The sequence below is a fragment of the Caenorhabditis briggsae genome (genome assembly GCF_000004555.2).
Source record: "Caenorhabditis briggsae complete genome, chrX, whole genome shotgun sequence".
NCBI lineage: Eukaryota > Metazoa > Nematoda > Chromadorea > Rhabditida > Rhabditidae > Caenorhabditis > Caenorhabditis briggsae.
Window position 1 is genome coordinate 2163764 of NC_013491.2, and position 21380 is coordinate 2185143.

At 38.6% G+C, this 21380-nt stretch overlaps 3 protein-coding genes across 3 annotated transcripts in view; all 3 read left to right on the forward strand.

The window, feature by feature from the left end:
- Positions 1-489: 489 nt before the first annotated feature.
- Positions 490-4677, forward strand: CBG16113 (the record flags this gene model as incomplete). The annotated part of the gene is made up of 5 exons (XM_045238874.1): positions 490-1162; positions 1606-1812; positions 3072-3178; positions 3581-3618; positions 4461-4677. The coding sequence occupies 5 exons, from the start codon at positions 490-492 to the stop codon at positions 4675-4677; spliced, it is 1242 nt and encodes a 413-aa protein (XP_045095914.1).
- Positions 4678-4864: 187 nt separating this feature from the next.
- CBG16112 lies at positions 4865-14000 on the forward strand (the record flags this gene model as incomplete). The annotated part of the gene is given in 18 exon segments (XM_045238875.1): positions 4865-4972; positions 5020-5133; positions 5750-5857; positions 6220-6357; positions 6790-7132; positions 7221-7445; positions 7607-7671; positions 8114-8298; positions 8312-8942; positions 9024-9086; positions 9137-9397; positions 9445-9522; positions 9655-9765; positions 9995-10129; positions 13292-13379; positions 13426-13584; positions 13670-13780; positions 13828-14000. 18 exon segments carry the CDS (start codon positions 4865-4867, stop codon positions 13998-14000), a joined length of 3096 nt encoding a protein of 1031 aa, XP_045095915.1.
- A 6792-nt stretch (positions 14001-20792) lies between these two features.
- The window catches only part of CBG16111, a gene marked incomplete at both ends in the record, with an annotated part of 5844 nt that continues 5256 nt past the window's right edge, over positions 20793-21380 (forward strand). Inside the window, 2 exons of the mRNA XM_045238876.1 lie at positions 20793-20864; positions 21354-21366. Coding sequence (XP_045095916.1) covers positions 20793-20864; positions 21354-21366 — 85 coding nt within the window. The remainder of the gene's footprint in view (positions 20865-21353; positions 21367-21380) is intronic.

The window sequence follows — 21380 nt, forward strand, 5'->3', positions numbered from 1 at the left end:
GCTCGCCTAGGAATCTGCTTCTGCGGGTTCGAACCCGCTTTCTTGTAAACCTTCTGTTTTTGTGTTATTTGATCATAGAATGTTTTTTTCATACTTTCAATCATGGCTTTTTACCATCCTGTATCCGTAGGAAGCCACCCTGACGTTTTCACAATTTTTTTCCAATTTTGGTTTTTTTCTGAACAGAACCATGTCAAAGGAAAAGTTGAATTACCGAAAATCACCATTAAAAGTAGTAAAAAAGCATTCTAGGATCAAATAACATAAAAACAAAAGGTTCACAAGAAGCGGGTTCGAACCCGCAAAAGCAGATTCCTAGGCGAGCACGCACACCACTCGGCCACAGAACAACATTTTGTAGTTGCCATTGGTCTGATGGATGAACATGCTAAGAAAATTTAGGAATTGGTCCGTCAACACGAATCTGTGGTGGAGGATCAGAAGAAGGAGAGCGACAACCTGAAAAACCAAAATGCATGGAGAACCCAGATGAAAAACTTCAACGAAGACAAGGACAGGAATGAAAAGGAGCTGAAAGAAGCGCTTCTAAAGTTCCAAGAGAAAAACATCGAGCAAGTCAGGGAAATAGAAGACTTCAAGAAGGCCAAACAGATGTTTGAAAATGAAATTAAGCAGTTGAAAGAGGAAAAGAAGACGTTCGAATTGGAAAGAGAAGCAGAGAAAAAGAAGCACATGGATTCCTATGACAGAATGAATGAAGAATGGCAGACGAAGACCACTGGTTTGGAAGAGAAGCAGAGGAAAAAATTGGAGGAGATAACCAGTGAATATCAGTCGGTGCTGGAGGAGCAGAAGGAGGAGAACGAAGACATTAAGAAGGAGCGAGACGAGCTCAAGAAGAACAAAGTGAGACTTGAAGCTGCGAAGAAAAAGATGGAAGAGGAGAAGAGAATCCTAGAAGTGACGGAGATGGATCAGGAGAATGAGAAACAGCAGTTGGAGATGGGAAGAGACGCTGAAAAAAGGAAAAAGAAGGATCTTCTGGATGATCATTCAAAGAAATTGGATGATTTGGTCCGTGAACATCAATCTGTGCTGGAGGATCAAGAAAAGAAGAAAGAAGAAAAAGAAGAAGTTGGAGATGGAATTGGAGAAGTTGTCTGCCGAGCTTGCCGAATAAGATGCGCGACGTCTCCAGTTGGTGGCGGAGATTCAAAAACAGAATGAAAAAGAGGAAAGTGAAGGTATGAAGGCATTTTCATTTTAAAAAGTATTAATTGTGAAACTTCAGATACCAATACCTCCAATAAGCCAGGACCTCAAGAAGAAGAAGACCAGAAAGAGGAACATTCCAATAGTCACTGCCAACGACGCCAACGAGATCTGACGGGTTTTTTGACAGGTTTTCCCCCAATAAAACCTGTTACTCTTTCTTGGTACTGAGCCTCTACGCTGCGGAAGAGATCAACAGACGCAAGTCTGGCTAATACAGTACCATTCTGACAACTTCACTGAAAAGATGTCTTACTATTATTCAGATCTTTCCAAAATTCTTTCTGCATGGAATTCGGAAAGTTTCTTTTTGATTCTTCTGAGTATTCATCCCCCTCACCTCTCTTCCTCACTTCTTCTCTATTCATTCAGAATCTTCTAAAAGTCCTGAATGGATTTTGGATTATTCTCTTCTTTTTGCCACTACCACCGAGGTCAAGGAAGCTCCAAAGAAGGCCATTCGTTCGGACATCATGACCAGAAAGGAGCTCACCTACGTCAGAAGTCGTCTCCAACCATGGGTCTCCTCCTCACAAGCTCACCATGAAGAAGAAGAAGAAGGCTCCACCGGGAAAACCAGTCAGAAAACCGGAAACTATTCAGGACAAAGGGCCCAAAAAGCATGACTTCAATTTGCCGTATCTAGCTTCGGAGTGAGTTTTTGACCATTTCCTAGAGTCTCGAGCTCAGCTTTCAGTTTACCGATCACTTTGAAAACTTTGAAGTTTTAATTATAAAATAGACAACATTTCCTACAATTCTGTCAAAAACCAACTTTCTAGCTATATTAGAAAACGAGATACGGTCATTTGAAATTTCCGAGGGGTTAGAGACTCAGCGTGTCTCGTCGTCTGGCACCTCTAGCCTGTGGAATTTTAAGTGGCTCTATCTCTGTCCCTAGAAGGGCTGAAAATTTGATTTTTAGACAGAGTTGTGGTAAATGTTGTCTATTTATTAGTTAGAGTGATCGGAAACTTGAAAACTGAGCTCCAGAATCCTGAAAAATAGCCGAACATCAACTGAAAATAGATCTTATTGACGTATGCTGTATTTTAAACCATTTTCAGCATTGACTCCGACTACGAGAATTTTTTGAGTGCCGATGAAGAATATGAAGAAGAACGCCCAGTGCTCAAAAGATCGGAGTCGTCGGAATCGGTCTTCGCCAACATCTACAAGACCGACAACTTATTCGATAAGGTCTCCGGCTTCTATAGACAGAAAGTCAATCCTGTAGTCCATCCAACAGCTCAGATCAAGCGAATGAAGCCAACGACGGCAACGAGATTTGACGGGTTTTTTGACAGGTTTTCCCCCGATAAAACCTGTTACTCTTTCTTGGTACTGAGCCTCTACGCGGCGGAAGAGATCAACAGACGAAAGTCTGGCTAATACAGTACCATTCTGACAACTTCACTGAAAAGATGTCTTACTATTATTCGGAAATTTCCAGAATTCCTTCATGGAATTCGGGAAGGCCCTTTTTTGATTTTTCTGAAAATCAATCGCCTGGTTAAAGTCTTATCAAGTGGTAAGTGTTTTTTAACTCAAAAAATGAAACGTCAAACCAACAGCTCAAAAACGAACATAGTTATAGCCTAATTCAAGACAAAGTAACACCATATTTTGATTTTTTACAAAGAGAAAGTTTGAAATCTTGCAACATTTTCTCGAACTCTTCCATTTTTCTGAGAATTTGACTGTATATTTTTTAAAAAGTCAGAAATTCGATTCTGTAGTGATCTTTTATTGCACAAATCCGAAAAAGCAAGTTAAACTGAATAAAACTGACATATTTTTGGCGTGTTACCCGTGTGAAACAAACGATATTATTTCAGATTTTGACTCTTCGGCATCTTCATTCCACTCTCCACCAGCTCTGAAGGGCAAGGATTCGTCTGGAAACAGTGCCCGTCTTCATCCAGCAGTTCGACTTGGATGTCAAGTGAGTTTTTTGAACACCAATTGTTGGAAATTGAAAAACAGAGGTTAAGCTGAGCTATAATTTCAAATAGTGGTCCTTCAAGCTCGTCATCTGACCTTTATTCTCCACGCTCTTCTTTTTCTGCTCAACCGAGTTCTAGTGGATCAATGCTCAATGATGTGTCAAGTTAACAATGGGTAAGTTTCATATTTGACAGAACATCTAGTCCTAAAAAGAAAATGGTTTCTAGACCTTCCCAACCAACACATCCAACCAAACCAAGGAAGACAGAGGACAGAAGCGAAAAATGACGGTATCTCAAGGAAACTAAGCCAGGCATGCGTACGAGGTTGTCGAAAAACCCCACAAAGATCATAAGGTATTTATTTTCTCATTTGGCATTTTTTGAATATCGATTTTCAGTTTTCCAGCCGGGATGATGCCGTGATGTCAAAAGAAAAGTTTTTTTGACAAGTTTTCTTCTAAAAAACCTGTTACTCTTTCGAATGTACTGAGCCTCTACGCGGCGGAAGAGATCAACAGACGCAAGTCTGGCTAATACAGTACAGGGCTTTCCAGAATTCCTTCTGCATGGAATTCGGAAAGTTTTTTTTTGATTTTTCTGATAATCAACTGCTGGTTCGAGCCCATCCAAGAGGTAAGAATTTCTTTTTTCAAACTTGAAAAGTCATTTTGAATGCAAAAAAAAAGAAAATCAATAGTAGATCAAAAATGGCCCAATTCTCCTTTTGCAACCTCACAAATAGCTTAAAACCCTTAATTTTTAAAAAATTGCGTATGATTAGAGCTGGAGTTCTAATTTTGAAAAATGGTTTGTGCTAATCCAAAAAAAATGAGATAGGCGGTTTTAAATTGGGGATTTTGACTGCAGATTTCGAACCGTTTTTTGTACAAACTTGAAAATACAAGTTAGACTGGCTAAAACTAGCACATGTTTTTGGTTACCTCATTTCCAACATTTTTCATCTCATTTTCAATGTTTTTCTAAAAATCTTGAATTTAAAAAAGTTAAGAACCCAAGACTGTTTTTTCAAATACTCATACCAAAATTATTCCGTTCCAGATCTTTTAAGCCCGACGCATAATCGCCTCTTAAACCATCAGATTCGATCTCTTCAGCTCCAATTTCTGCTCGAATCCCGGCATTTTTGGTGGTTCGGTGCTATCAGTGCGTACGCTGTGAAATCTCCTACAAGTGAGTTTTAACGATAATTGACTAATACATGGTCATCTACCCGTATAATTGAGTAATGTATCCAATCGTAACCCGAATATATTTCAGGAACTTGCCAGAAGCTCCACGTCCATCGATTCCAGAAGCTCCACGTCCATCAATTCCAGAAGCTCCACGTCCATCGATTCCGGAAGGTAGAGATCAGAATGCTGATCCAATGGAACAAGATGAGGAAGACAATAAAAACCTCCCTGGTCCAGGACCGGCCACACTCGAGATGAGGAACCTGAATCTCCAACTTGATGTTCCAATGGAAGAAGACTAGCATGTTATTGCGATCCGGTGAATAAGGACGTCTTCGAAGATACCGAGATGTTCAAGGAGGCAATGATAGAGGAACAGGATCATTCGCAGATCCCATCCGATGCTTCTGAATGCTCCAATGAATGCTCAAGTCGATCATCTCTGGGATTCTCAATTTGAGCAATTTCTCGCTCCCAAGGACAGAGTCGATGCTCCATATGGGTCCGCCATGCACCCGTCCATCTATTCCAGCTTCCAAGACGCCGTCAGAATTGCTAGAGAGGAATTTCCCACTCTATTTATTGCAGACTGCAGAGGTGAGACGACTTTTAAAAAATACTCAAAATGATTTCGTATATTTCAGACTTGTCGGTGTACCTCATCAATGAAAACGGTAAGGAAGAGCTTCCCCAATTCAAGAAGCAACTCATCAGTGCATAAAACTTTTACCGAGTACAGTCTGCCCACAGTAGAAAAGGTGAGAAAATTTCTGAAATTTAAAAAATAAAATCAAACTTAATTTATAGTCGAGTGGAAACAATTTACTGGGGTTTTTTGACAGGTTTTCCCCGAATAAAACCTGTTACTCTTTCTTGGTACTGAGCCTCTACGCGGCGGAAGAGATCAACAGACGAAAGTCTGGCTAATACAGTACCATTCTGACAACTTCACTGAAAAGATGTCTAACTATTATTCGGATCTTTCTAGAATTCCTTCTGCATGGAATTCGGAAAGTTCCTTTTTGATTTTTCTCAAAATCAGTTGCTGGTTCAAGCCCATCCAAGAGGTAAGCATTTATTTTCGTTTTTTCTAACGTGAAAAATTATTTTGAAAGCTGTAAAAATAAGAAAATCAATACGGTAGATCAAAAACAGCCTAATTTTGCTATCGCAACCTCAGAGTCACCCCATTTCTCTAAAAATTGAATCACGTCTGATCAGAGTTAGAGTTCTAATTTTTGTGCTAATCTCAAAAAAGCGAAATAGGCGGTTTTGAATTGGTGCTTCTCTCAATACTAAATTAAGCTTTTAAATAGTTTTTTTAAAAGATAAGTTTTTCGTCATTTTCATATAATCGACAAAACATGATTTCAGATTCCATCATGGAACGAGAAATCTAATAAGGGAGTATGGACCATCGAAAAGTTGCAAAACAATATGAGCCTCGCTTTTGAGGACGATAAGCTGCGTCCTAATCTAGAAGTAAGTTTTCCTATGATTCAATTTTTTCTCATACAATAATATTTTCTAGGCTCTGTGCTCTCGAAACAAGCAACTCGGCACTCACAGAGGAAAATCGACAACTTCGAGAAATGTCTGCGCAGCTTGGAGAAGAGAAGAAGGTGAATCTGAGAGAACTCGGTGATCTGCAAACAAAACTCAAGAGGTCGGAGTCTGAAAAAGGGAATCTTCTGAACGAAAATTCAACTTTGAAGTGTTCGATCCAGCAGCTCGAAACCGAAAACAATACCCTCAAAGCGTCAAACTCAGAACTCGCTAAGAATCTGGGGACAGCTGAAGCAAATCTCAAGAAACTTCGATAAAAATTTGTTGTGTCTGGAGAGCAAAAGGATTCTGCTCTGAAAGAAATCGAGAGAACTGTTGAAAAGATGCGGAATCAAGAAGAGAAACTTCTCCAGTGCACCAAGGAAAATGAGCGTCTCCAGAATGAACTAGCCAAACTCGATCAAAAGCTCGGGACAGCAGAAGGATGACTCAAGAATCTTCGGAATCAGAGCTAACTAAGAAGCTCGAGTTGATGACTAAAGAAGGCGTGAAGGTTTTTTGACATGTTTTTCCCAAATAAAACCTGTTACTCTTTCTTGGTACTGAGCCTCTACGCGGCGGAAGAGATCAACAGACGAAAGTCTGGCTAATACAGTACCGTTCTGACAACTTCACTGAAAAGATGTCTAACTATTATTCGGATCTTTCTAGAATTCCTTCTGCATGGAATTCGGAAATTTCCTTTTTTTTTATTTTTCTGAAAATCAACTGCTGGTTCAAGCCCATCCAAGAGGTAAGCATTTTTTTCAAAGTCGAAGTGTTAAAAAAACAATTTAAAAATTCAACAGAAAAGTTATCAGTTTCAAAACTTGAATTTTTTTTTGTTCAATATGTTCCGCATTTTTCAGATAAATGAAAATGAGGTCGAGAGTCGAGCCGTGAAGAAGGAGAACGACGACTTGAAAAAGAAGAAGGACGAGATATCATCTCGATTTCGTTCTTCATCCCGAGATGCTAAGTCGAGTCCAGTGGCACCTCATCGACGCTTGAGATCTGCTGATGCTCCAACAATCATCCAACAAGGCACAGGAAACCAGGGAACTCCAGCGACGCCAACGACAAATCAGATAGCTTCTCGACGTCGTTCTCCATCAGGACGTTCTACTGCCCCAGTTGCTCCACGTCGACGCTTGACGCCTACGTCAAGAATGATCCGGCCATGTGGCAGAAGCGCTGATGGATCGCAAAAAGGCTCCTTGTAAGCGTCCGGCTCCATAAAAGGGTGAGTCATCTTCTGAACCTTTTTTTCAGTTTAAAATTATTTCCTTCATTGTTTCAGCTTTCGGTTGTCCTCGTAGAAGGTATTCAAAAGATTCTGCCAAGCGATCTTCAGGAGTAGCAGCAGCTTCAACTACTGTAGCTTCGTCTGGTGGTCGTGGCCGTGGAAGAGTGGCTACAGGAGCAACCACTGTTCGTGCCCAAGGAAATGCCTCAACATCCCCAAGTAGCCGTGGAAGAGGAAAATCGTCAGCCACCAATGCACCAACCATCACTCGCAAACGAGGTAAGCATTTTTCTGAAATCCGAAATTTTACTACAAGTTCAAAGCTTTCAACCCCAAAACAACAGCTCAAAACAAACCGAGTTATGACCCAAACAAACGAGATAGGTTCTTTTAAGTGGTTTTTCTCTTATAGAGCAGGAAGACGATTTGGTGGATTTCAGCTGCCCCCACGGTCCAGAAAAAAGAAAATGGACGTCCTCCGACGGAGAATGTTTATGGAGACGATGTGAGTTGACAATTTCAAAGTTCCTGATTTGAAATATATCTTCCAGTTTTTATGAACTTCAGAAAAAGATGGAGGACCAGTTAGAAGACAAAACTGCAACGATGGGGAGCGAGTGGAGGAAGAATCGGTAGATAGACAAGTGGCTGAGGTTTTTTGACAAGTTTTCCCCGAATAAAACCTGTTACTCTTTCTTGGTACTGAGCCTCTACGCGGCGGAAGAGATCAACAGACGAAAGTCTGGCTAATACAGTACCATTCTGACAACTTCACTGAAAAGATGTCTAACTATTATTCGGATCTTTCTAGAATTCCTTCTGCATGGAATTCGGAAATTTCCTTTTTTTTTTTATTTTTCTGAAAATCAACTGCTGGTTCAAGCCCATCCAAGAGGTAAGCATTTTTTTTCTAACTTGAAAAGGTGTTTTGAATGCATTTTTTTCAGATGCTCATTTGGCTTCAGGATCAGCTTCTTTCACCCCACTATACGAGAAGCTGCAAAAAGATCTCATTGAAGCTGCTCGAGTCACTGAGGTCTTCAAAAAGGAAGTGCACTCAAAACTGCAGCAGACTCAGAAATATAAAGAGGATCAGAAGGCTTCGCACGATGCTGAAATCAAAAATCTCCAAGCGAGAAACTCAGAACTCGCAAAAATCTCGAGACAGCTACAGAAGGACTGAAGACTCTTCAAGGCAATCTTCGCGAGTCGGAAGACCAGAAGCGCGCAATTCAGAAAGAGAAAGAGGACGCTGTGGGAAAGCTTCAGGATCTAGAGGGAAAAATTCTTCAGTGCAATAAGGATAAGGAGCATCTCCAGAAAACAGTCAAAGAACTCGAGGGAAAAATTCAAGAATCTGTCGTCTCCAACAAAGAACTCGAAGCAAGACTGCAGGTGGTGGATAGCAAAAAAGGAAAGCTTCAAGAAGAAAATAGAAGACTGGAGACAACGGTAAATACGCTTCAAATGGATGTAGCTAAACTTCAGAAATGTGTGGAGCAGGCAACCGCCGCCAACGGACAACTTGCTGAAAAACTGAACGCTTCTGAAGAAAAGAACAGGGATTTGGAGGGAAAAATAGCCAATCTTGAGGAATCACTTGTAAGACGAGCTAACGATTCATTGGTTTTGGAGCGGATATTGAATGAGGCAAATGCGGGATTAGAACGATTGAGAGCTGCTGAAGAAAATTGTCGAGAATCAATGACTCCCGAGGATCCTTCGTCGGAGACTGTTGTTGCAGCGAATCTCCAAATCGTTCACGACGGTGTTGATGTAAGTTTTTTTGCCCATTTTTATCATTACTCTTTAATATAAGGATTTTCAGTACATTATCCATATCAGTTTAAATTTCAGATCATTCCTGAGCTCGACGACTTTGATGACACAGATCCACAGGACATACTTTCTGATGCAGAGGTGACAATCGTCCACCTTAGATTCATTATTAGTAATTTAAGTATTTACAGGCGGATGCAGATGAAAGAGATCAAGAAGACGTCGAACTGGCTGGCCCCGTCGATGCTGAGCATCGGAGAGACACGCCTGCTGATCAGGATGCACCGTCCACGAGCAGAAGAGCTGGAAAACGTGGGCTTGGGAAGAATAACAACGACTCCCAGGCTAAGAAGATCCGAGAGGAGAAAGAAGAGAAGGAGAGGAAGATGGATCAGGAGAAAAATGATAGGAAGAGACGATATGAAGAGAGAGAGCTGAGACGAGTGGAAGCAGCTACCAGTTCAGCCGTCGTCGTCGTACTGTGGTAAGTTTTCTTCAGGGGCTTTGTGACGGAGTAGAAGAACCAGAAGCGGCTGGAGGTCCATCACAGGACAAGAACCCCCGTAGCAGATCAGAAGTGAGTTTTATCGATTTTCAACTAGATCTGTTTTCCCACAGAAGAAGTGTGGAAATTTTGGGATCTAGACAATATGGGGGTTTAACATACTCGTGATAATGGAAAGCGGGTAAATCAATCAAAAGTTTTCAGGAGAGATTGTTGGTCGAGGACGATCAGGATTTTGACATAGAAGCGCATTTCGAGGAAGATGCAGAGGAGGAGCCATGTCGTCCAACCTGGGCGAAGAGGGAGAAAACTAATGTAAGTAAAATTTCACATTGCGATAGGACATTAGACATATATAGTTTTGCCTAGGCATAGCTATATGTAGAGCTCTTGAGCTGAGTAGCATGGTTGGAGTAGTTCTAGCAGGGTTTGGCTATCGCACCAACTTACTATAGGCTTATAAGAGTCTCGGTTCCTTAGACAATAGATAAACAGAAAAGCCTTGTCAACTTTAATCCTCAAAAATTATTTTTTTTAATTCCAGAAAACGCTCGAGCAAAGGAAGCAGCAGACAGCGCCTGCAATCGAGGCAAAGAGGCGAAGGATTGAGGAAAAAAAGGAGAAGAAGAGGAAAGAAGATGAGCTGAAAAAGATGTTAGAGGAAGCCAGAAATTATTCGGTGAGTCATTAAAAACTAGCTGATGGGACTGTGAGAATAAATAAGTCATCGCACAACGACACTCCGCTATCCCGTATAGATTAGTCATTCCGTGAATTGTCTAATAAAACCTAACCATGTACGTGCCCTTTCAGCTCAATTATCTCAATTCCTATGCTAGATATCAAGAATGTTTTAACTGACAAATTACTTCTGATATTATGATAAATAACTTATCAGTTGACAATTTTTTGATATCTTTGACAGGAACCGAGAAAGTTGGCTTAAAGTTTAATGTCAGTGGGGCCGTTCTGTTGCAGTTACATAGATGAATGCGTCGATCAAATAAGAGGAAAAATTGCAGGGCTCCCCTGAACTGACCGACTGAATATGAGCTCCTCCCCAGTATGCAGATGTTTTGCCTACTCGGCCTTCTCTCTCTCTCTCTCTCTTTCACTCCCTGAATCGTCTCCCGAATAGTTCCTGAATCCACACCTTACCTCTTCATGATTTTCTTGAAGAATCTTTTGTGCTCCTCCACTCTTCTCAAAGTCTTCCCAACCAATATGCCCCTCACATCATGACCACTTCCCAGATCTTTTGTCAACCCACCTTCCTTAATACCCTCGTTCAATGTTTCCTGTTCCTGTTTTCTGCTCACATTTTCTTCCTCTGCAGCTTTTGTAGTTATCCTTCATGCCCTCACGAACTCCTGCTGCTTCTGACATATCCAGAATCTGAAATGCTGTTTCGAAATTAGATTTTTTTTCTCCCAACAAATCCTTTCCACGAGTTCTGTATCTTTTGATTCTAAGATTCTATTGAGTACTGTTTCCCTCACTCCGTCCGTTCTTTGGACTTGTTTGAATATTTCAAAGTGATCCTAATTTCAATTATCCTTATTTCCTAACTTTTCTTGTTTTACCAGCTAAGTTTCTTTTTTTAACCGTGCAGCTCTCCTTTTTTGCCATCTAAGACTATCTTCACCTCATTCAAAAGTTCTCAGATTCGAAAATCATATTTCACTGGTCCCCCCTCCCTTCTCTCTCTCTCTGTACATATGAACTTTTTTTGGACATTTCAAATTGAGACCCTTCCCTTCAAACAACCGTTTTGTATGACCCTAAATCCTCGTTTTGGTTTCCATCAGCACACATTTCTCTATTTTTGAATAAACAGATGAATTATAAAATCCTTTATTCGAAATTTACAGAAACACACTTGTCCAATCAAAAAATCCTCAATTCTCATAAGCCAAACAAATTTGTCCATCCAGCTCGACGCGGCAGAAAATGTTCGAAGAGATCAGATACGAGAAGTCGAATTGGCTGCAGACCACATCGAAATTGTAGCCAAACTCTTTTTTGGCTCCCTGCGAGATTTTCAGCTTTGACACTGATACGCTAGACGACATTGACTGAAAATTTTAGGCTTTGAACAAAACTGACGGGATCGCCAGGGCCAGGGCAGCGCCCGTCCGCTGACCCTGGCCGCGGCCGACCGGGCAACAGCCGAGACAGACACAAAAATATACTTCACAAAGAAAGAGCAAAAACCATACAAAGAGACAACAGGTAGATTCTTGTCAAAGGATGGGGTTGAAGTGGAAGTAAAGAAATTTGCGTTGTCTTATTTTAAAGGTGGGGGGACAGGAGATTTTTCGTAGTTTTTTTGTAGCTAGAGTATGCATTCTACCGTCACGGTGTACAGCGCTTAATGTCACTCTGCGTACAGCTGTCGTCCTCGCCTTTATGTATGCAATCGGGCGTGTGCTTTCTCTTTGCCCGCATAGCTCAGTCGGTAGCGGCGCCGCACCCTCAATCATCGCCCTCACAAGTTCAACTCCTCGAGGGGCATCTTTGAACGAAATTTCGAGAACATTATTTTTTCATGTCCCCTCACCTTTAATGAAGTGAGTGAACAACTAAGCACTAATAATATCAAAAATCCTAAGGATGAAATATCAAAATGGTTGGAAACTAATAAGTAGAAGAATATATCAAACCGTCAGTAAATGCCATAGATAATAACATTTCTCTTCTTTCATTTTCTGATATATCTTTAATTCTTTTATCTGGAACACGAGTATTAGCTCTGCGATATAACTGTTCAACATCTTTTAAACTCAATAGGTGTTCATCCTCTTCAGATATAAAAACAGATGCCCTTGAATTGTATAAAAACTTTATATCATCCTCGGATGAGATGATATAGTGGGTATCATTTTTTATTGACGGAACATTTTCATTTGTATTCCCTCTAATTTCAAAATCGATTTTATCATTTTCTTCATTTGTATTATGGGTATCTTCCCATTTCTTCTTCAATTGCCTCATCTCTAAAAATATTATCTGCTGCAATAAATCTACCAATTTCATCTCTTCGTCTATTATCAATTCTATCTTCTGTTGAATGTAATCTGATAGCCTTATTAAGACTGGATTTTGGAACATTGAATTTTGTACACCAGCCATTAGGTCCTTCTTTTACACCTCATTCTTTCATATAGGCTTTATAGATTTTCTCGAGATAAAATGATTCCATTTATTTTCATTTGTTTTTGAAAGCACTTCACTGCGTTTTCTATCCTTCCTTAGTCCTTCTTTAGCCCCTTAGCCCTCCGACCCCCTCACCACTTTTTATTTTCGATAGTTTTTTTTTTGAGCCGTAGCCGTATCCATAGCCGTATCCATAGCCTTAGAAAAAACTATCGAAAATAAAAATTGGTGAAAACATAAGGCTGACCAGACTAATGAGGGTTACAAATGAGAGTTCTAAAACTAAAAGATCATTTAAATTTCATTAGAACTATTCATTTTTAGTTGATTTAACTCCGTTTTTGCAGTGTTTTTAAGATTTGACAAAATGAAAAAATTGTGAAAAAATAGTCTAAAAATTAGGGGGTGAAGCCGGCGCTCAGATTTCTTCTTTTTGCATGGAATTCGGAAATTTCCTTTTTTGATTCTTCTGAGTATTCACCTCCTCCCCCCTCTCACTTCTACTTATTCTCTATTTACTCAGAGTTTTCCAAAAAATTCCAAAAATGAATGGATTTTGGAAAATTCTTCTTGATTTTTCTGATTATCAAATTATTCTCTTAATATTCTACGAGAAGTTGAAGAAAACATCGTTTCAAAGGTAATTTTCTTATTTACAACGCAAATCATACTCCAAACTTTCCAGAATCATCAGCCCCCGATCCCCACAGCTCCAACGGCTCTGTCAACACCGTCATCATCTAGTTTGGCTTCAACAAATGCAAAAAATTCAGGTAGATTTTTTCAATTATACTCATAGACTAGAATATCAATTTTCAGAATATCAAGTTGCTCAGCTTCAAAAAGAACTAGCAATGGAACGAGAAAAGAACATCCGAGCCGAAGCTGGTGAGTTATTTTTGAAGGATATGGAGTACCCATTTGAAATTTACAGAAATCGAACAACTCCAAATGTTGGAAAGGCACTCCGCCGGCATGGTAATGAGACACCATTTTTGTTTTCGAGGAGTTTCTGAAAAGTTTGTTGACATTTTCAAACTACAGTAACTATTCAAAAATTCAGCTCTGACAACTCGAATCACAGAGCATCAAGAAAGAAGTTCTAGAGGACGAGGAGCGACAAATCACCGTCGACGAGGCAAAACTGGAGAAATCCTCCCAGGGAAGAATCTCAGTGAGTTAATGAAGTTGTAATGTTTGAGTTTTTCACTTTTTTTTCAGATCTTTCGTGCTACTTCTTCAATCCAAATGAGAATAAGGCTTCCCGAAAGGTGATCGACGCATCGAATAGCTACGTTTTCTGTGAGTTGATACCATTCAAGTTGTTCAATCAGATTTCGATATTTTCAGACCCAAAATGGAACGAACTGGGATCCACGGAGAAAAAGGAGTAGACTAAGATGTGGCGAATTCTCAGAAAGGAGCATGAAAGGCAATGGAAGGCTGAATTGATCAAGTAAAATGAGTCTTTTATCTGAATTGTGTTGTACTTTGTATTTTTGTCAACAGCTAATAAATCATTGTTCTCAAAAATCTTCTGATTTGGTAATAATAATTCAACGGACGGGTTTTTCCACAGGGTTCCTGATAAAACCGATCAACAGACGAAAGTCTGGCTAATGGAGTACGGCAAGTGAGTTTTAATTGGGAAATTTTGTCAATTTAAAGCTAGTTCATCTTGGTTCCTGTGAATGATATCAAGAAGCTGTTAATTATAAAAATGTTAGAAAATTTATGACAAACATTTTATTAGTTGACAGATTTTTGGTATATTTTGCAGAAAACGAGATAAATGAGCTCAAAGTGCAAACATAAGTTCTGAAAAAAAAATCATTACTTTGTTTTCAGACGAATCCTCCATTTTACTACCAACTTCATTGAAGTCTACTGTCAATCTATCGCCTTCATTTTTGTTCGAAATTTGTCAATAAACTTTCATGAAATATTTTTTATTTTGTGTTTTGCGAAAAAGCTTCAGACTTCCCAACTTTTTGGTTTCCCACCTTCTCAGTATTCCACATCTCGATTTCTCCGTTTTCTGATTCCCCGATTTCTTGTTTTTCCAACGTCTAGTTTCGAACTTCTACTCCAGACTTTCTGCTTTCGTGGTTTCTCAAATTTTCCGAATTCCAGTTATCCGCTTCCCGATAGTTTCTCAGTTTCCTGACTACGAGACTTTTTGGTTTCCAGAATTCCTAATTTTGATTATAGAATTCCGGATTCCAAATTCCAAATTCTAACTTCTGACTACCGAATACCAAATTCTAATTTCCGAGTGCTGACTTTCGAATTCTGAAAACATTCAAACTATAAAAAGTTACCCATTGAAAAATCGATATTCCTAATCTGTTCCCACAAAGGCTCTTTAAATACAATCTTCCTCGTTTTGATCCTCCTTGCACCGTCTACCACCTTTTTGTCAAGGACAATGATATACGAAAACACACACACTCTCTCTCTTTCTCTCTCTCTCTCTCTCTACTTCCCCATCAGGTCCGTTCTGTTTTCGCCTTCCTTGCTTTGGGTCTTGTTGCACCGTCTATCACACTTCAGTAAAGTTTTGGTCAAGGACAGAGATATACGAAAACACTCTCTTTCTCTACTTCTCCCTCAGAATCTCAGAATCTCAGAATCTCAGAATTTCGGAATTTCAAAATCTCAGAATTTCAGTTTCAGAATTTCAGAACTTCAGAATTTCAGAATTTCAGAATTTCAGAATTTCAGAATTTCAAAACTTCAGAATCTTAGAATCTCAGAATCTCAGAAACTCGGAATCTCGGAATCTCAAAATCTCAGAATCTCAGAATCTCAGAATCTCAGAATCTTAGAATCTCAGAATCTCAGAATCTCAGAATCTCAGAATCTCAAAATCTCAGAATCTCAGAATCTCAGAATCTCGGAATTTCAGAATCCCAAGAATCTCCTAATCTTAGAATTTAAGAATTTCCGAATCTCAAAATTTCAGAATCTCAGAATCTCAGAATCTCAGAATCTCGGAATTTCAGAATCCCAAGGATCTCCTAATCTTAGAATTTAAGAATCTCAGAATCTCAGAATCTCAGAATCTTAGAATCTCAGAATCTCAGAATCTCAGAATCTCAGAATCTCAAAATCTCAGAATCTCAGAATCTCAGAATCTCGGAATTTCAGAATCCCAAGAATCTCCTAATCTTAGAATTTAAGAATTTCCGAATCTCAGAATTTCAGAATCTCAGAATCTCAGAATCTCAGAATCTCGGAATTTCAGAATCCCAAGGATCTCCTAATCTTAGAATTTAAGAATTTCCGAATCTCAGAATTTCAGAATCTCGGAATCTCAGAATCTCGGAATCTCGGAATCTCAGAATCTCAGAATCTCAGAATCTCAGAATCTCAGAATCTCAGAATCTCAGAATCTCGGAATCTCAGAATCTCAGAATCTTAGAATCTCAGAATCTCAGAATTTCAAAATCTCAGAATTTCAGAATTTCAGAATTTCAGAACTTCAGAATCTCAGAATCTCAGAATTTCAGAATCTCAGAATTTCAAAATCTCCGAATTTCAGTTTCAGAATTTCAGAATTTCAGAATTTCAGAATTTCAGAATTTCAAAACTTCAGAATCTTAGAATCTCAGAATCTCAGAAACTCGGAATCTCGGAATCTCAAAATCTCAGAATCTCAGAATCTCAGAATCTCAGAATCTCAGAATCTTAGAATCTCAGAATCTCAGAATCTCAGAATCTCAGAATCTCAGAATCTCAGAATCTCAGAATCTCAGAATCTCAGAATCTCAGAATCTCGGAATTTCAGAATCCCAAGAATCTCCTAATCTTAGAATTTAAGAATTTCCGAATCTCAGAATTTCAGAATCTCGGAATCTCAGAATCTCGGAAACTCGGAATCTCAGAATCTCAGAATCTCAGAATTTCAGTTTCAGAATTTCAGAATTTCAGAATTTCAGAATTTCAGAACTTCAGAATCTCAGAATCTCAGAAACTCGGAATCTCGGAATCTCAAAACCTCAGAATCTCAGAATCTCAGAATCTCAGAATCTTAGAATCTCAGAATCTCAGAATCTCAGAATCTCAGAATCTCAGAATCTCAGAATCTCAGAATTTCAGAATCCCAAGAATCTCCTAATCTTAGAATCTGAGAATCTCCGAATCTCAGAATTTCAGAATCTTGGAATCTCAGAATCTCGGAATCTCGGAATCTCAGAATCTCAGAATCTCAGAATCTCAGAATTTCAGAATTTCAAAATCTCAGAATTTCAGTTTCAGAATTTCAGAATTTCAGAATTTCAGAACTTCAGAATCTCAGAATCTCAGAAACTCGGAATCTCAGAATCTCAGAATCTCAGAATCTCAGAATCTCAGAATCTCAAAATCTCAGAATTTCAAAATCTCAGAATTTCAGTTTCAGAATTTCAGAATTTCAGAATTTCAGAACTTCAGAATCTCAGAATCTCAGAAATTCGGAATCTCAGAATCTCAGAATCTCAGAATCTCAGAATCTCAGAATCTCAAAATCTCAGAATCTCAGAATTTCAGAATCTCAGAATTTCAGAATCTCAGAATTTCAGAATCTCAGAATTTCAGAATCTCAGAATCTCAGAAGCTCAGAATCTCGGAATCTCAGAATCTCAGAATCTCAGAATCTCAGAATCTCAGAATCTCAGATTTTCAGAATTTCAGAATTTCAGAACTTCAGAATCTCAGAATCTCAGAATTTCAGAATCTCAGAATCTCAGAAGCTCAGAATCTCGGAATCTCAGAATCTCAGAATCTCAGAATCTCAGAATCTCAGAATTTCAGAATCTCGGAATCTCAGAATCTCAGAATCTCGGAATTTCAGAATCCCAAGAATCTCCTAATCTTAGAATCTGAGAATCTCCGAATCTCAGAATTTCAGAATCTCGGAATCTCAGAATCTTGGAATCTCGGAATCTCGGAATCTCAGAATCTCAGAATCTCAGAATCTCAGAATCTCAGAATTTCAGAATTTCAAAATCTCCGAATTTCAGTTTCAGAATTTCAGAATTTCAGAATTTCAGAATTTCAAAACTTCAGAATCTTAGAATCTCAGAATCTCAGAAACTCAGAATCTCAGAATCTTAGAATCTCAGAATCTCAGAATCTCAGAATCTCAGAATCTCAGAATCTCAGAATCTCAGAATCTCGGAATTTCAGAATCCCAAGAATCTCCTAATCTTAGAATTTAAGAATTTCCGAATCTCAGAATTTCAGAATCTCGGAATCTCAGAATCTCGGAATCTCGGAATCTCAGAATCTCAGAATCTCAGAATCTCAGAATTTCAGAATTTCAAAATCTCAGAATTTCAGTTTCAGAATTTCAGAATTTCAGAATTTCAGAATTTCAGAATTTCAGAACTTCAGAATCTCAGAATCTCAGAAACTCGGAATCTCGGAATCTCAAAATCTCAGAATCTCAGAATCTCAGAATCTCAGAATCTTAGAATCTCAGAATCTCAGAATCTCAGAATCTCAGAATCTCAGAATCTCAGAATCTCAGAATTTCACAATCTCAGAATTTCAGAATCTCAGAATCCCAAGAATCTCCTAATCTTAGAATTTAAGAATTTCCGAATCTCAGAATTTCAGAATCTCTGAATCTCAGAAACTCGGAATCTCGGAATCTCAAAATCTCAGAATCTCAGAATCTCAGAATCTCAGAATCTTAGAATCTCAGAATCTCAGAATCTCAGAATCTCAGAATCTCAGAATCTCAGAATCTCAGAATTTCACAATCTCAGAATTTCAGAATCTCAGAATCCCAAGAATCTCCTAATCTTAGAATTTAAGAATTTCCGAATCTCAGAATTTCAGAATCTCGGAATCTCAGAATCTCGGAATCTCGGAATCTCAGAATCTCAGAATCTCAGAATCTCAGAATTTCAGAATTTCAAAATCTCAGAATTTCAGAATTTCAGAATTTCAGAATTTCAGAATTTCAGAACTTCAGAATCTCAGAATCTCAGAAACTCGGAATCTCGGAATCTCAAAATCTCAGAATCTCAGAATCTCAGAATCTCAGAATCTTAGAATCTCAGAATCTCAGAATCTCAGAATCTCAGAATCTCAGAATCTCAGAATCTCAGAATTTCACAATCTCAGAATTTCAGAATCTCAGAATCCCAAGAATCTCCTAATCTTAGAATTTAAGAATTTCCGAATCTCAGAATTTCAGAATCTCGGAATCTCAGAATCTCGGAATCTCGGAATCTCAGAATCTCAGAATCTCAGAATCTCAGAATTTCAGAATTTCAAAATCTCAGAATTTCAGTTTCAGAATTTCAGAATTTCAGAATTTCAGAATTTCAGAATTTCAGAACTTCAGAATCTCAGAATCTCAGAAACTCGGAATCTCAGAATCTCAGAATCTCAGAATCTCAGAATCTCAGAATCTCAAAATCTCAGAATCTCAGAATCTCAGAATCTCAGAATCTCAGAATCTCAGAATCTCAGAATTTCAGAATCTCAGAATTTCAGAATCTCAGAATTTCAGAATTTCCTCTGCGATTTTGAGATTCTAAGATTTGGAGATTCGGATATTCTGAAATTCTGAGATTCTGAGATTTTGAGACTCTGAAATTCTTGGGCTTCTGAGATTCTGAGATTCCGAGATTCTGAAATTCTGAGATTCTCTCGGAGTTTCAGAATTCCAGAATTTCGAAGTTTCAAAACACCTACTGGTCAGTTCATTCCCCTGAGTTGCAATCCATTTCACTGTTATTCATGTTCCTCTGAAAAATTTTACACCTAATTTTTAAATTTTTTTTTGAATTCTTGCCTTTATGACAATTTTCAGAAGAAATCGCGCTCATAGGTGACCTTCTGATGCCGAAGAACATCGGAGAGATCACCTAAAATTATATTTTTAAATGATAGGCAGAGTTTCAGAATTTCAGAAACTCAGCATCTTAGGTTTAGATATGAGATCATCAGAACTTCAAAATTTCATAATATCCACATTTTACGATTTCACAATTCCAGATGCTTTTATCGCGCCACGTCGCAGTTTATTTTCATTCTACAATTCTAATTTTCAAAATTCCAAATTTAAGAAGTTCTGAGATTTCGGATGCCAAAATTTTAAATCTAAATTCAGGAACTCTGAAATTCCGGAAAAAATTCTAAAATTCTGAAAATCTGAAAACTACGAAAACTTCAAAACTACGATTAGAATTCCGCGGCAATTTTCAGAGAGAAGAGGACGCAGGCGGCACTCTGCGTCTCTAGTCACTTTTCATTTTGCACCGAACCTCTGGTCGTTTCTCTGGCTTTTAGCATCTTTTTCCCATTTTTCTTCTTATTTATTGCAGTTTCTGCGTCCGGCGAGGCCCCGGGGCACCCAGTTTGCAGTTGTTCTCTACGCCTATCATCTTTTGTTCAGCTTTTGCAGCGCCACGTCGATGTCTCGCGCCTCTCACTTCCCCTGAATATTTCTCTCGATACTCTCGCGTCTGTCGGTGAGAGCATACGACTTGCTTTCTCCGACGGAATCATCTTCACTTTCTTCTTCAGGCCGCTTGACTGAATAACGGCCAAAATTTTCCGGGGGACTTTTCGTATAGCCCTGAATATGAATGGGCTCGGAAAGTTCCCCTTATTTTTCTGAAAATCTAGTTATTCACTATTATTCGGTTCTTTCCAGAAAGCCTTCTGCATGGATTTCGGAATGTTCCTTTTTGATTTTCCTGAGTATTCTATATTTTTCTAATATTTGAATTATTGGTGAGTGTTTTCAAGTTTTCTGGTTACTCAGAAATTTCAATATTAGAATTTCGAAATTTGAGAAACTCAGATTCTCAAAAAAATCACAAGATGTCAAAATTTCGAAATTTCAAAGCTCAAAAATTTAAAAAGTTTCTCAACTTTTAAGAATTCTCAAAATCCTAATGACTTCAAATTTCACATTCAAAATATTCAATGCTCCTTTTTTTCGATATGTTCAAATGGATGGCAGACAACGAGGTTCGTTTCCATCGGACACACCCCAGCCACGTGCAAATACACGAGGCTCATCGTCAAGAAGATTCTCGGGAACGTCGTCGTTTGGAGCGAGATGGGGATCACAAATCCTGGAAGAAGCTCGTCAATCCAGAGGAACCAATTCTGCAAGAGTATATGTCCCTCATCCAAGTGCTCCAGATCTCAAAGGAGAGGATCCGGTGAAACGTCTCTTTATGGCAACCGTAATCGGAAACGTCTATTTCAACTGCACCGAATACCGAGCGTCATTAAAGTGTGAAGATGTCGTGACTTGTCTTTCGAATATATTTTTTTGATTATTCTACATTTTGAATGAATTTTTATTTCTGTACCCCCGAATTTAGGATCTTGTACCATCACTTTGTACCCCCTTGTAGCTCCGAATTGCTATGAGAAGTTCAGAATTACAGAATTCCAGAATTTTAGATTTTCAGATTTTCAGGATTCCAGAATCAGAGACTTTCAGAATTTCTGATTATCAAAATTTTAGAATTTCATAACATCAGGATTCGAGAATTTTAGAGTTACAGGGTTTCTGAATTCCGGGATTTCCGAATTAGAGATTTTCAGACCTCCTGATTATCAGAAGTTCAGGGTCTGAGTTTTTAAGAATTTATAACTGTGAGTAGTTTTGAATTTCATAACATCAGAATTTTAGAATTTCCGTTTTAAGGAATTCTAGAATCTCAGAATTTCAGAATTTCAAAAGTTACAGAACTTTCCGATTTCAGAAGTTCAGGATTTCAGGGTTACAGATTCAGAACTTCAGTTTTTAGAGTTTG